The 15,893-nt window shown below is 40.1% G+C and overlaps 1 protein-coding gene across 6 annotated transcripts; it reads right to left on the reverse strand.

Moving 5' to 3' along the window:
* Positions 1-2,051: 2,051 nt before the first annotated feature.
* LOC148025884 (phototropin-2-like) lies at positions 2,052-14,838 on the reverse strand. Of its 6 annotated transcripts, none has more exons than XM_087693151.1 (25): positions 14,638-14,838; positions 12,603-13,441; positions 11,970-12,152; positions 11,795-11,886; positions 11,407-11,701; positions 11,022-11,250; positions 10,821-10,891; positions 10,453-10,559; positions 10,185-10,234; positions 9,884-9,988; positions 9,732-9,791; positions 9,464-9,553; positions 9,084-9,160; positions 7,832-7,916; positions 6,264-6,344; positions 5,839-5,942; positions 5,692-5,741; positions 5,387-5,493; positions 4,788-4,913; positions 4,427-4,478; positions 3,351-3,463; positions 2,995-3,135; positions 2,741-2,861; positions 2,452-2,514; positions 2,052-2,359 (listed from the first exon to the last, which is right to left on the reverse strand). In XM_087693151.1, exons 2-23 carry the CDS (start codon positions 13,412-13,414, stop codon positions 2,745-2,747), a joined length of 3,147 nt encoding a protein of 1,048 aa, XP_087549277.1. In that variant the 5' UTR covers positions 13,415-13,441; positions 14,638-14,838; the 3' UTR covers positions 2,052-2,359; positions 2,452-2,514; positions 2,741-2,744. The 6 variants fall into 6 exon arrangements, with proteins under 6 accessions (XP_087549277.1, XP_087549272.1, XP_087549275.1 ...); XM_087693146.1 differs by having other exon boundaries at positions 2,052-2,302; positions 14,638-14,837; XM_087693149.1 differs by lacking the exon at positions 14,638-14,838 and adding an exon at positions 14,559-14,625 and having other exon boundaries at positions 2,052-2,302.
* Positions 14,839-15,893: the final 1,055 nt, after the last annotated feature.

The following is a 15,893-nucleotide window of genomic DNA, read 5'->3' on the forward strand; positions in this document are numbered from 1 at the left end:
TAAGTAATGTGCACTAATGATTTTAATATTAATATTTAGTTGCATTTGTAAAGCTTGCAAATATGAATAATCTCTTCATTAGAGTATACAAGCCAAAGATCAATACCTAGGTCTTCCAAGGGCTCCCATTTATGTTAGCTATTTTTTAAAGCTCAATGTATCGCTGTAGATTAGTGACTCATGAATATTCACACTCGACAACATAGGTGAGAGAACACTATCTATCTAATCTAATATGAAGGTATCCAAGCATATAGGAATTCTAAAAGTTACTATGCGCTTCGTTCCTTTCTTTTCAAACGCTGGTCTCAACATTTTAACCTTTTGACTCCAAGTCATCAATACATACAAACATTGACTCAAATTGTAGGATGATCCACATGTTTTCTCAAAGAGTAAATGCTATGCATACTTGCATGCACACTGCCCCAAAAGTTTGGCATTGTATCACATAGTTGCATCTCTCCTTTTAAATCTATCATCTATCATGTAAATGTAAATGACTTTGATTGTTTAATAAATTCAAGGTAGTTTTAATGCTCTCTCTCTCTCTCTCTCTCTCTCTCTCTCTCTCTCTCTCTCTCTCTCTCTCATTTACTCTTGACTATCTATGCGAGCACATAGTGTATTTGATACAATCATAAACCTTATCAAATTCCACGTTGATGCATTGATGAGCTCAACGCTTTTTTCATTACATCGAATGGTTAGATAAAAGGTCCTTCCTGAGATGCACCATAAAGTATAGTTGGTGGTGTAAGGGTTTATGGCAGATCAAGTTGATTTGAAAAGCCATAACTTTGGTCCTACTCTTGTAGAATATATTTAAGATCATCAAGGCGTACCGTTTTCCTTATCTTAGTTTGGTCCACTCCAAAGATTTAAGAACACATCTATTAAGACCTCCATTCATAGATAGGACATATGTTAATACATTTCATCAATAATACCTCCATTCACAAGAGGAAAATTAGTACTTGTTACGCTAAAGTGGTTGCAAACACCAAGAGCACAAGTGTCCCAAATTGATTGATGAATTCTATAAAATATTTACATTTGACCCAAGGTACTTACCATTCTTTTATCATTTTATCATTTTAATCACTGAACCCATTTCAAGGTGAGAGGGGCATCCAGAATAAGAGCTACACCAATGGCAAGTCTTCTCTTTTATCCATCATTTAGCAATCACCTACTTTACAAGAGAAGCAACAAGAATTCTTATGTTTGCAAATGCAACTCTCCCATTGCAAGGGTAATATTGGTGATCACCTTAATACAACTTTCTCAATAAGCAAGAGTATCAATGTTTGGCTTTGAGCTCTCAACCCGCACGAACCTTACTCTTAATCATAACGTTTATCTTTTAAGGAGAAATTGAACTTCAGGAAATCTCCAAACACTCCTCTTTCATATGATCACAAATCCAGATGCACAAACTGCAATAACAAAGGCTCTTACAATAAGAGAGAGCCAATAGATCAAAGAAGAAATCCAAAGGGTAGTTTCCCATGACATTGTAATTGTGATTTTGATAAAGAGGTCACCATTTGCTTCCTTGTCACGTATGATGACCATTTGTAGTGTCATTGCATTGGCTCAACACATTGATCGATTGTATTACAACCACGCTATACAAATTCTGTTAAATGCTTTGAATGAATCCCATCTTTAATAGTTAACTAGTTCCTTTTTAAAAGATTGTGGCTTCCATTTAGCTCTTCAATGATAGTTTGCATTCCACTTTGACATTTCAAAATATTATTATTTTGTACTACTTAAGTTATCAACTCACAGCCTCAGATTCAAATCTTGTGCTCAGTTTATAGACCTTATTTTGGATCCCTCTTTTGTTTTGTAATAGGTAATTGTATTAGTTACGAAAAAAGTACCAAGACTACAAAATTACAAGATTCTCTCTTTTTTTTTTCGTAATAAGATTCTCTCTCTCTCTCTCTCTCTCTCTCTCTCTCTCTCTCTCTCTCAGTTGAGTGATGAAAAGATATGACCTTTCATGTGTGCTTTCATTCAAAAAATAGTGTTGGAAGGCCTTTGTGCTTAAGAATTAAAATTGCCAGGGCTAGAGTTTTTCCATGCTTAAAGGCATAATGCACTTAAAAAGAGCAAGCCATAGTCAGATAACTCTACAAATTGTGACTAGCACATCAGCTCAAAGGGAGTACACAAATGTTACCTGACCCTCTTCTCTAATCTACAGCAACTAGGTCTATTGGTTGCTGGCCATTCTACCACACAGATGATTTACTTCTGCAATGCCCACCAAAAGCCTCTACGATAAGACCTAGCAAAGTCACAGGCACATCTTTAAGCACTTGATACATCGTCAACCTTGCATTTGCTACAGACACAGACTCCCCAATGGCAAGTAATTAGAGTTACAAAAATCAAACCTTTGTTCTTTGATATGGAGTTTGTAATGCTTCATTTTACCTGTGGAAATCTTGAGTGTCACCAACCCGCTAGTCGCTCACTATACACAGGAAACATCAATCCCTATACCCACAAAAACTTTACTTCACTCCAACAAGACAAAACATATATAGCATAAAAGCCTTGTATCAAATGCTGCTAGTCATAAGTCTAGTGATGCAAGTTTTTATAGACATTAGCCATGTCAGGCGGTTACCGCATTTACTTAATTTATGGCATTGCTTTGAGCTTTTCCCTGTGACTAGGAGTTGTTGATTGGCACTGGGAAGAGTTTAGAACTTGTTCTCACCAAATCAGAAAAACTCAATGGGATTGCTAGCCTCAAAATCATCCCAATCAAGATCCTCATCTGGATTCCCATCCAGATCACTTACAGTCAGAAACATTGGAACCTCCAATGGAGGTGGTCTCTGAAAAACAGCATTCAACCAACATAGAGAAAGTTTAGAGTTTGCAGCAGAAGTCTGTCCATGATTGCAACAAAAACATCAAAGCATGATACATCTGTCCACAAGCAACATAATCACGAGGCATAACACAAACCATGCAACGAATCAATGTCCAATTAATGCCCTTAAAAAATGGGTGCTTCTTTATCTCATTGGCTCCACCGTGTGAGCCAAGTCTGCTCCCTGGGTCCTTCTGTAGCAGACCATTCATAAGCTGCCTTGCAGCTAGACTTGTCTGCAAGAATAGGAGAAAAAAAACATAAAACGCATGCATGTGAATGCACACACACAAAAACACAGCTAGACTTGTCTCCAAGAACCGGACAGGATGACAACGTTCAACACTAGTACATGAACACACACACTTTTACGAATCGAAACACCTTACACACTTTGAGTTGAAACAGAATATAAGCATAAATTCTCTAATGATGATAAGCAGTTGCTTACAGGAATGCGTCTTGGGAAGGTCAGATCCTTGTGAAGAACATTTGCAAATGTCTTCTGCCGGGTCTTTCCTCGGAATGGAGTACGTCCATACAGCATTTCATATAGCAATATACCTACAATGTTTCAAAAACAATGGTGGCATTTCATGAACAGAACTAGAAATTGTTTGTAAAAATGTTGTGCCTATTGTTCAGAATCATCAACCAAAGGCCCACAACAAATAATGTTGTGCAAACATTGAAAGACTCTCTTGGACAGTCAATTGCCTTAGAAGGAGTGCATCATACATTATCCTCTACTGGCAGTTTGAAAGCAAGCCTCAGGTGTGAAACCTAGAATGGCTCAATCATTTTGATTTGTCACTCAGCTCCTTCCATGGTGAATTATTGAAGAGTTGTTGCCAAGAGGCCCTACGCAAAGGGATGATCACATTAAATAGTTCTCCCTTAATGCCAGCACAGAATTTTAAGGGGATGATGTTCCCTTGATGATGCACACAAGGCCATCATCCCCTCATGTAGGTGCCTCTTGGCAACAATAGCTCAGTGGTTGTGGCACTTGGCTTATATTGTGAAAGTTGAGCCTCAATAGCACTTGCACAAATGATTTTGGTTCCATAATGCTCCAAATGATGCAGCTAGTAACAGGTGCTTATCCTATATCTATCTACATCTATTTCTACATCCACATCTATGACCATGTTAGTTACAGAAAAAAACAGGGTTTCTAAATTGTGTACATACACTCAAACCTCCCAAACCACTGGAAGAAACATGCACATATTCTGATTAATAATTGGTGTTTTAGAATATGATTGAGAAAAAATTAAGCAGCTGAAATATGAGAGCAATCTGATATCAAATCTATGTTTCCCCCGAAATATATACAAAGTGCAGCACTCCATGTGCATGTGGGCCTGGATGGTGGACAAGAAAAGGTCTTTCAGGTATCATTGTTGTATACACCAGATAATGCCCCTCACTATTTCTCGTTTGCAACATTTTGTTTATCATTCAGTCTGCATTTGCATCTACATATAGATAGAAAGAATGCAAAAAGATTCTGGTACAACTTACCTAGTGCCCACCAGTCCACACCACTACTATGACCAGCACCTGAAATAACCTCCTGCCAAATAACAGACATAAAGTCACTGATTCAAAGACAGAATGGAGTGTGATGGAAGCATAATTTTGGAGTGGCATACGAGAAGTATGTTTATCAAAACCTCCAACGTTGAACTATGTACTACAAAAGCACATATTAATGGATTCACCAACAGGGATGCTCAAAATATCAGCCTCAAGGCAGTGTAATGGCCCCTCTTGTCGACCTTCCCATGCCAACAAGTTTGACAACTGTTTTTAGCAACCGAGCATCCTAAAATGCAGCTTCAACTTGTATGATGAGTTTTGAGCGTAAGTAAAAACTGCTTACAGGAGCAATGTACTCTTCTGTGCCAACAAAGGAGTTACAAGCTGCAATAGGTTCTGCCATAAACACTGGAGGCTGCTGAACTTTCTGTTTATTTTGTTTTCCACGCAATTTAGGAGGTATAATAAGCTGCAACAACCACAAAATTATACTGCAAGGTTAAACCGTGGGAAGTTGCTAGAACCACTTATTACTCCTGCAGGTGTAACCGTCTTCTTCTACCTTTTCATCATGCATTTGGAAGTTTTGTACAATTTCTTGAAGCTCCTACCCTGACATAAGTATACACTAGTGAAAATGCATGTCTTCTCTAGCAGCTTATTCTCAACGAGACTAACAGTATCTTCTGCAGGTTTGCCGGTAAGATTGTACCCTAAATGCCTGACATGGCAGGTAACAAATATTGAGAGTAGCCCTCTAGAGATGAAAATCTAAAGTTCGCAATAGGTCATCATTAATTTTATTGTGAAGGAAATTTTGGAGCATGCATTTTGTGCTTTCCATAATAGAGATGCATAAGCATATGTGCATGGAAGTCAAATTGGAGTAGATATCATACATGATCACAAAGAAAATCAGATTGCAAAAATAAGATGACTTGCCTGTGGATTAGACAATGCTAAATATGAGAGATCAAAATCCGAAAGCATTACATGTCCATCCTTCTGTAGCAGAATATTTTCCGGCTTTAAATCTCTGTAGATTACCCCTGTTATTTAAAGCACAAGATTGTTACTAGTTCAGTGCAAATGAGGTGGCCAAGAATCCCAAAAAAATCAGTAGGTGTAACACTCACATCATCAAAAATGAAAACTTGAACAAAATTCTAACACATAGTTCTTAAACAAAATTCTGTGCACAAAATTCTGTTATATTGTGCACAAAATCAAGCAGCAGGTTGTCATACCCAGGCAATGAAGGTACTCCAAAGCAACTACCACCTCTGCTGCATAGAATCTGCAATGAAAAAAACCAGAATAATGAGAAATAGGTAAGATATTTTGACTCTCAGTAATTTAAGACAGCTTTTATAACAAGACAATGAGAAGCTGACCTCGCACATTCTTCTGGAAATACTTTCTTAGGCTGCCTTTCCAAGAGCAAATACAGCTCTCCACCAGAACAGAAGTCAGTGATGAGGCACACATGTGTTCTTGTCTGCAGGAAAACACACCAAATGCTGTTAATTGAAAGCAGTGTCCCAAAAAGTTCCCAAGTTCCAGACTATTGTTACTGAGTTCTTTTTTTTCTTTGCAATGGTTTACTATCCTGTTTTCAAATGAGTGATATCACATTATTGCACACTACCTATTTCAGTTTTTAAGGCAAACTGCCAAACAGATTTCTTTGTTGAATTCAAAAGATCCAGCATGTCTCAAGGATAATAATTCAAGCTATTAGCCTGCCATATTGACTGTAACCAGATTATCCTTTTAAATAACACGAGAATCAGGAAAACCAGAAACTTATACAAAGTACCTCAAATGAAGCATATAATGTTGGCAAAAAGGGATGATCCATCAGGGCAAGAATCTCCCGTTCTGCACAAATACGATGGATCTGCAATGTGGACAGATGGGTCTCAATCGCATGTGGCAATATCATTTCCACTCTCCATGTCAACCATCCTTACCATACACAAGAGGCAGACTGCCATTAGCATTCCAGACTTGTTCCGCGGCATAATGGACTTAGATCTAAGTGTAGTAGGTCATACTAACCATATGCCATTCTGTGGGGCATAATGAACTTAGATCTAAGTGTGGTACGTCATACTAACCATATGCCAAACCAGTCCTTAAAACAATTTACCTACAGATACATGGTTTGTTAATCCAATCTTAAATGACAGCTCTCTAATTCTAGCTGAATCCTCATCTTCAGGTCTCCTATGCATCACATAGCTTCTAGTTAGTTGCCATTTCAGGATGAAGCAATGTCCCTCTTTCATTTTTTATGTTGGAGACGTGGGCTTCAAGGCAGTCAGCCCATCCTGTGAATGCTAATGATCATTAATTTTTCCAACTTTGATGGTTTGTCGCTATAATTTATCCTCAGGTTGCAGCCTCTGTTTAAATGAAAGCCTTTTCAGGTAAGCTCTCTGAAAGTAATCTTCAAGAAGATCAGGTAATAGATCAGTTTTTCCTAAAGAATCCATTGCCTGGCAGATGATTATGAGAGTGAATGAAAAACACGTTTAAGCTTGACTGACTACGGCTTTGAGATAAAAGGAAACCACGACTGAAAGAAGGCTTATGCAGCAGAGAAAAGCACACTATCAACAAAACCAGCAGTTTGTTCCTGACTAGAACAATTCAGTCGCATAATGCAGGAAAGGAAATATGTCTAGAGACTATATGCATTACATAACTTCTGCTTAGTTGCCATTTCAGGAAGAAGTGGCTTCCCTCTTTCATTCTTTACGTTGGAGACACATGGGCTTCAAGGCACTCAGCCCATCCCATGGATGCTAATGATCATTAATTTTCCCAACTTTGATAGATTGTCGCCATAATTTATCCCCAGATTGCAGCCTCTGCTTAGTTCAAAACCTTTTCAGATAAGTTTTCTGAAAGTAATCTTCAAGAAGATCATGTAATAGATCAGTTTTTCCTGAAGATCGCATTGTCTGGCAGATGATTATGAGAGTGAATGAAAAACATGTTTAAGCTTTGACTGAGTACAGCTTTGAGATAAAGGAACCCATGACTGAAAGAAGGCTTATGCGGGCAGAGAAAAGCACACTATCAACAAAAACAGCAGTTTGTTCCTGACCAGAACATTTCAGTCTCATAATGCAGGAAAGGAATATGTCTAGACATCATTTGCAAAGAACCCTTCTCCAGGAAAGGAATATATCTAAACATTATATGCAAAGAAAAACCCTTCTCATAAAAGTTACATGGCTTTTCAGATATCAGCAGCCTTCCTTAAGCCAAGAGCCACAGACTTCTGCTAAAATGGTCAAGTTTTTCCATCGAATTTAAGGAGCCAATCAAGGCCCCATTATTCTCTATATAGTACCCTCCCAACACCAAATTTGTTACCTTGTTTCTCTTCACCATTGCAGCTTTTTCCATGGCCTTCATTGCAAATAGTTCTCCAGTTCCTCTGAGCTCAACCAAGTGCACACTGTAAATTAAGGAAGCCACAGTCAAGCTAGGCATCAAATTATACTCTAAAGCATGCTCGTTCCATATTCTGACCACTCAAGTAAACACTATGCATTATGTCCAGAGTACAAATACAAAGTTGAAACACTGGAGAGTTAGCTGAGCAAAAACCTCGTAAGTAGACTTATAGAAAACAAGTGCATGCAGACTTGCCCACCTTCCAGTTTTGCTCTGGGATCCTTTTATGTTGTCAAAGTCAGTGCATGAACATAAACTAAAGTGGCTTAATGTAGCTTGTTCATAAAGAGAATGCTTCTCCAGAATATATCTTGCATACAGCCTGAACCGAATGGCTTGCCAGTTCAATGGTTGTAAGTGTCAAATGACTCGCAGACTTGAGTGCTTCCAGGAAAATGGGCATATGCATCCATGACTTGGGAATGTAACCGTTTGCTATTTTCCACCAGCTGTCTGAGTTACAAAGGTTGCATGCCTGCCAGTTTCCATATAATTCTGATAGCAACCTTTGTTATAGGCTGTGAAGAGAGAAAAACGCTTTGACCTCCATATCTATGATATTGGGTTCATCTTCTCCATCTTCTATGTTGCAAGTGTCAATCTTGTATGTCTCTCAAGCTCCAGTAGTCTACTTACCTTTTCATAGATTGTGGAGCCTAAAAGTCCCTCTCCAACTTCAAGAGTTTGAATCCCAACCACAGTCAAAATTTTCAGATGTCAGTTGCAAAATTGCCAAGACAACTCCAACTCCAACCATATGCGTTCACTTGGAGCAAGGTGTACCCTCAGGCTAACAATGAGATGTTCAGAATTTTCGAAGACATTTTTGAATGTAGCTCTCCTATCAAGTCGCGGAATCATGGCTCATCAATGGTGTGGTTGATGAGCCTCTCAGTAACAGACTCGTCAATGGTGTGGATTAGGCTCATCAATAATGTGATTGATGAGCCTCTCTGTAACAGACTCATCAATGCTGTGGACTAACTGTGAGAAAGTATGTGGACCACATACAATCATTTAGATGAATGATTCAGGCAACTTGTGATTCTACAAGACTTATAGGCACATTAAGTGTGAAAACTAGATAAGAGCTCCAGGTAGTTCTGTTACCTTCCATTCCAATACCATATAATTGAGAAACTAAGTCTGAGGTAAGAATTCTTTATACCTTCCAGTATCACCATAACCAAGTGGCTTCAAAGGTCTGAAGTGTCTGAGCTGCACCTTTTGCCCAGTTGCATGAATCTGCACAAACAGAAAACTAAAAGTTGGCACTGGATTCTCCCTCCATCATCAATTGAGAAGCTATGGTTTCACACTGACATTTTTCTGCAATAACCTTTGGTAGATTATGAGTAATCACTGCAATCCTCACTTTTGAAATAGAACAGGGGCATTGTGTGATAACACTAACGTTAGATTAAGGAAGGAAGGAAGGACATCTGTCTCTCCCTCTTTCCAAGTGAATGTTATTTGGAAAGTCTTCTTGGCTCCTCGAATTCTCATTTTTCTCAACAACACCCTTCAACAGAACAAAAACAAAGGTACCTTGCGAATAAGTCTCCAAGATTCATTGTGGATTTTGTGGGGTCTTGGAAGAACCAATTGCGAATGAATGCGCCATATATCTTCCAATTTCTGGAACAACATTGGCATAGTAGTGAGGAAAAGTATGTGCATCTTTGCCTTATATAAAAGCAAGCATGAGTAACGAACGAGTTCGAGAGGGCTCGTAGAAAGGCTATGTTAAGTGCAATATTTGTGACTTAAATAAGTGACAATCACATTGTTTATGTACTTCAAAGATTACACTCACCATATTTGCATCTGGAAGTTCCTTCAAAGCCTCATTCACATTGATGGCAGTATCATGTATCTATGGAATCACAAACCAAAAAAGCAATTATTCCATTTCAGTAAATTTCAATCAACTGCATATTTCTACCATGTAACTGAGCAGTGACATACAATCTTAGCACCCTCGCATGCAACTCTTTCAGAAAGCCGTCTTGTTAATGGCTCCAAGTATTCAGTTCCATCCAGCTGCACTCCAGTGAAGTACTGCAACTCTCCCTAAACAAATACAGACATAAATTAGAAAACCAACAGAGTGCTCTTGTCTACACATCACAGCACACACTTTGGTTCCAAATCTTGAAACGCATTCTGAGTTCCGGCAGGGCCATGCAGTGTCAGCATATATTGTGTTATGGGGAGGTACAATCTGGAAAAGCCACAACAGAAACAGCTCAAGCCATCAAAAGGTTACCTTCTGATCGCGCATAGGTTGCAAGTGAAAAAGATTCCAAAATTTCCGTCCTGTACCATTAAAACAATGGTAATCTCAACTTGCAAATGCATACCGTCAAGCCTACACTCTCAAAGTTGGTCTCACATTACACAGATTCACCTAGAAAAAGTGTTCTAGATTCCTTTATTCTTTCCAATGTCAAACTTGTTTACAGAATAATGTGGCATAGAATCCAGTAACTTACATTATGATGGAAACAACCAAAAAAGAAAGAAAGAAGAGTTACCAGTTTTAGTGTAGTTAAGAAGTTGAACAGTGATCTCTCTCTCATTGTCTATAGCTTCTCTAATCTGCCTTACTGTGTCTGGATTAGTTTCTGGCCCTTGTAGAAATCTTTCAGGTACAAACAGAGGCATTAGTCTCACACTTTATTTGGAAGTTCTTTCTCTCAATTAACTTTCATGAAATGAAGCCTGGCAACCTACTTTTAACTTTAGGAAAATCATCTGTCCTGAGATTTTTTGCTAGCCACGCATTTAACTAGGTCAGCTCCAAAAGCCAAAATACCCAGTTGCAGCACCCCTTTAATTAAATTTTTTGCACAATTCCAGAAAAAAAGATCTGAGGTAATGTGAACACTGAACAGTCACAAACCTGCAGTTCCTGCCAAGGATTTCTTCTCTAGAGTATTCAGTTAGCTCCAAGAAATTGTCAGAAGCAAAAATCTGTTTGATCCAAGGCCACAACTATCGTTAATTAGCAGTCTCCCATCAGCTTAAATCTTTCACACTGTATACAACAAACAACCACTCCAAGTTTGATTTTTCACTGGCTCCAGGTGCTGCTTATACTTACAATGGGGTTATCTGGTAGCCTTGGATCAGTAATCACAAAGTTTTTCTCAATTCGTTCTAGTGTGGTTGCCAAATCAATTCCTCTGCGGAGTTCCTTCAACCTCTCTTTATCCAAGTCAAAGGAATTGTCACTGAAATCGTCATCCTTTGTCATCAAAATCTCCGGCTCGATGACCCGATCTGTGGCCTCTGGCTGACTTCCATTCCCTTTTCCAGTGATCTTGTCTAAGCTGGAACAAAGAAATGCATGTCCATTCAGAAACTGCCTGGAAAGAAAGCAGCAGCAAGGGGCAGTAAACTGATGCAGAACATAGTACTTTCATACCTATGGTCTTTGCAGAAAATATGAAATAGAATTCAAAATACCATTTAACAAAGGTAGATACCCGAGAAATGAGAAGAAACCAGACGAACGGTTCTGTTTTGCCATATTCTCTTTCCGAGTAACAGTTTCCTGCACATCTGGAAGTCGGAAATGCTCAGACTTGGTCTCTCTAGAAGCCCCTTCTAAACCTGGTATCGTAGGACTTTTGTCCATCCCTGGTGGACGCACCGGCTTTAAGATGGCCTGCGGTGTGCTGTAGAGAAGTTGTTGGTTTGATGATTTTGTGGCAGGCTTTGGATCTTTTATGGCCTCCACAATCTCTGTGACCTGCAACGAAGCTCTATCCTTTTGGCGAGCTATAAGATGCAGATGCATGACAGGATATAAGTACAATACCTCTTTCAACAGAGCACTTAAGATTAGTTCAGAAATTGCAAAGAGTAGCTTACCGTCATATTTGATAAGTGACTCAGACAATCCGTTGGGTCGTACTGCCTTTTCCTTTGATCCTTCGGTGAACTGGCTCACCTCAACTTGCATTCTGCACCAGATGATTTAAGAACTTACCTTCATGGAATTCTGAAAATGTATTCTCTATTAATTCACGTTAGGCACGCTACTCACCCAATGAATTTCAGAACACTGCCATCATCATCTTTGATTGGATTTATTGTGAGAAGGTTCCAGAATGCAGTGCCATCTTTCTTGTAGTTCAATAATCGACCACAATAGCTTGAACCTTTATACAATGCTTCTCTTATTCTAGTTATTTCTTCAGGGTCTGTGCCTTCTCCTTGCAAGAAACGGCTGTAACATCGTGAAATGAAAAAAAAAAAGGTATTATAGGATGACATCTGAATGCTGCAATGATCTAACTCATCTCAAGACTCAAATTCTACAAGAATCCAATTTGCGTCAATAATGTAACAGGCCATGCGCAAACCACAACACCTTGAAAAATTGTTTGTTCGACATTTTGATCATATGGCACATCGCTTGTTTGTTAGACACAAAAAGAAAAAGGACGAGTCGCTTTAATGGCCACCACTGAAAAGCACTCCTAAAACATAATAACTGCTCTTTTATGGCTCAAGCTTGTGTAAAAGCACACGTGTTCATACAATTGACATGGGCACTCTCAAAGCATAAACTAAGGAAAAATACAAAGACTTTCCACGAAATACAGTCCCGAAATTGAGATTAGGCAAGGCACGATCCCCTGTAAGACTGTTAGAACATATTGGCTACGAAACTAACCAATTCCGTCCAATTACTTCTGTTGAAGTGTAGCCCGTCATCTTGAAAAACCCAGCACTGGCATACATGATTGGGAAGTCGGGCTTGGTTCCATCAGCTATAACGAAAGTTTGTTGGAATGTTTCTAGAGCATCAAGCACATCTCTGGACACGCGAGGGAGGCGAGATGCTCCTGATGTATCACTGCTGAATCCTGAATCATCTGATGTTCGTATAGACGTACCTGAATTTAATGACCTCCTCTCCTCTGAGAGACGACGAAACTCTCGCTCTTCCTCAGAAGTTCTGGTTCTTACACCATCTACCCTGCCAGAACCGTTGTCAGTTTTAAGCACCAAACCCCACCCTGCAACTCTTTCGGCCATGATTTCTGTTGTTGTTGAATTTAATCCCCGGCTCTCTCTCTTGCCCAAATGATATGATTCTTTTGCAGCAGGTGGGCAGTCTGGTCTAGCGGTTTCTTTCATTTGATCTAAATGTGGTATTTCAGAAGCAGCCCGATGATGCTGTGCAGCAGCTTTATTAGATGCCACTGGTGCAACCTCAGATACTCCCAGATTCTTAGAAGCTGGATCATCCTGTTTAGGATATGGTGGTTCAGAGTTCCCACTTGCTGGAGGCTTGGTTGCAGATTGCCATGGTGCATTGAGAGTAGGAGGTCTTTGGGTTGAACCTTCTCCCGAAGGACTGAATGCCTCAAGGGACCCACGAGAATCCCTTGCAAGTGGGTGGATGCCCATCTTATAGGCCTCGATCGCAGCCTCCTTGCGCATGGCATATCCAGGTCTCGATGATAAAGAATTAGAATCCATCTTCTTCTCAATGGACGCTCAAGTGATCTGGTACAAGAAAGAGTTAAATTTAGTCCTGGAAAGGCCCGTGTCAGAGAAATCCAAGTTGGAACACTCAACGCAACCATGAACTAGATAGAGATGCACATTGTCGCATGTAAGAAAAACAACGGCTCGAGAACTAAAGCCCGCCAAAATTCGTGTTAGATTAGAGAATGAAACCTTAAGAAAGGGAAGATGGCTGCAAAGAGCACAGAAGATAACACAATTTAAGAATTAAGGAGCAGCATTCATGGAAGGGAAGAGAAGATTTTTGCCTGAATGCAGGAGAAGGGGAGATCTTTGTACGGAGCACAGAAGAAGGTTTTTGCATCAATGCTAGAGAAGGGGACATTTTTGCATCAATTGCTGGATAAGGGAATATTTTTGCATAAATGCTAGAGAAGAGAATATCTTTATATGAATGCTAGGGAAAGGGAACATTGTTGCCAGAGGCACAGAAGAAGATAAAACGGTTGTAAGAAATGATGCGCAGCATTTTCGTGGAAGAGAAGGGGGATTTTTTTGGCAAAAGCACGGAGCAAGAGAATCTATAGGAATCTCAACTCACATTCTTAAAAGCTCACATTGCATTCTTTCTGCAGGAAAACACTTCATACGATGCAACTGCAAGCAAAATGCGACTCATGCATCATGGAAACATCCAGGAACCAGAGGATCACAGCAGATGCCCCCACCGAGCTTAGGTTGGGTAATCGGCGGATTCGGCGGCCACCCACCAGCAGGACGCTTGATCTTTCAATAAAGGCCCATTGTATCAAAAACACGTTCCGTTGCCCAAGAAGGCAATGCATTTCCTCTCTTCCGAAACTTCGTGCAGATGTTTCCCCATTGAGAAATGCTGTGGGGCGGGGGGTACAAAATGCACGTGGGGAAAATGCACTAGTCTCGGGACGAACGAGCACAATTGAATTGCAGCAAGATGAGATTAAATAAAATGCGAAAAGCTAAGCAAACACAGACAATGGTGAGAAATCTCACGTCCAAAGCTCGTATGTTTTATCGGATTCCAATGCAAGTTGCAACGAGAGAGAGAGAGAGAGAGAGAGAGAGTGCGTGTGTGTGTGTGTGTGTTTAATGAAACCGAGAGTAAGAGATAAAGGACCTGAAACCCTGACGAGTAAGAAGAGAACAGGCGAAGAGAGAATAGCAGGCTGCAGCCCAAGTAAAAATTTTGCACGCACCTGAGATCGAGAAGGTAAAGCCCAGGACAGGAAACATGCGAGGATTCTTCCTCTTTACCCGATAGATTATAACAGCACACGATACGTGATATGAATAATGTTAGAGAGAGAGAGAGAGAGAGGTGGACACTGGAAGTTCGGGAAGAGAGAGGAGAAGATGGTAGCTTTGCACGTTCATGAACTGTACGAGATTAGCAAACTCTCTAATCACACCGCCTCCTAGTTTAAACATAAATAACTCCATATATACACTGACTGAGAGTCGACACCATTTCGCCCCATCGTAGAGTTGTTGAATCGCCCCGCGCAGACTTGTACAAGTCCAATGAACCCACATAGGTCATCTCTAGTGTGGTAGTCAATGTACTAGGCACTCCGCGTCTAGACTCGCCCCCACGCGAGGGGCGCGTTCTCTTTTTCTTCTTGTGAGGGAGGTGGGGGCCCGGGGGCTGCCACATGGCACCCGTCCCCCACCTCTCCTTAACTAATAGTCTAGATGGATAGTCGACTTATACTTCACATAGAAAACCATGCCCTCATTCTCATACTATTCCCCATTGGGGTATCATGGATTATATCCTAATGCTGAGTTTCAAGGTTTTGAGTATACGACTAAACTATGTTGTGAGTGAAGCCCCTCTAAGAGGACTTTCACACAAGGTGTCTTAGAAAGGATGAATGGAGATATTTTCCACTTCGAAGCCTTCCTGCAATGGCTTTGAAGCAATTACCCCGACAATGAGAGGGAAGATGTTCCTTTTTAGAAACCTTTGCGTTCCAACATGAGTTTGGACCAAACTCTTGTGTTTCACATATCGTAACCAAGTCAAAAGCTATTCAAAACCTTGCATACCCCATTCTTGAAGGTGGGACAACCTATGAGTGCAAGTGAAAGCGAGTAGACCTAGCTACATGTGAAGGTCTTGAGTCTTAGTGTTGTCGTTTGGTCATGAATTTGGGGGAAGTTCTAAAACTACCCATGGGAAAGTCATCTAATTGGAGTTACTAGAATACACCTCCACTATTGTATGATCAAAGTAAAAAGTCTATGTGGGCAAGTAAAAGCCATGTGGGAGAGGAGTACATGGCATGCTTTTTGTGGGTATGCAAAAGGAGTGTGGTAGAGGAGAACAAGCAACCAATTTGCCCATTTTGCACTAAATTTGTAGGCAATTTCAAATGAGATCTAGAGTGAAAAATATGATTGTGGGCTACTCTTGGCTTGACAAGAAATAGAAGCAATCTTCAAGGCTATG

This window comes from Lygodium microphyllum, chromosome 14 (genome assembly GCF_053477565.2).
Source record: "Lygodium microphyllum isolate KBCC chromosome 14, Lygodium_microphyllum_v1.1.10, whole genome shotgun sequence".
NCBI lineage: Eukaryota > Viridiplantae > Streptophyta > Polypodiopsida > Schizaeales > Lygodiaceae > Lygodium > Lygodium microphyllum.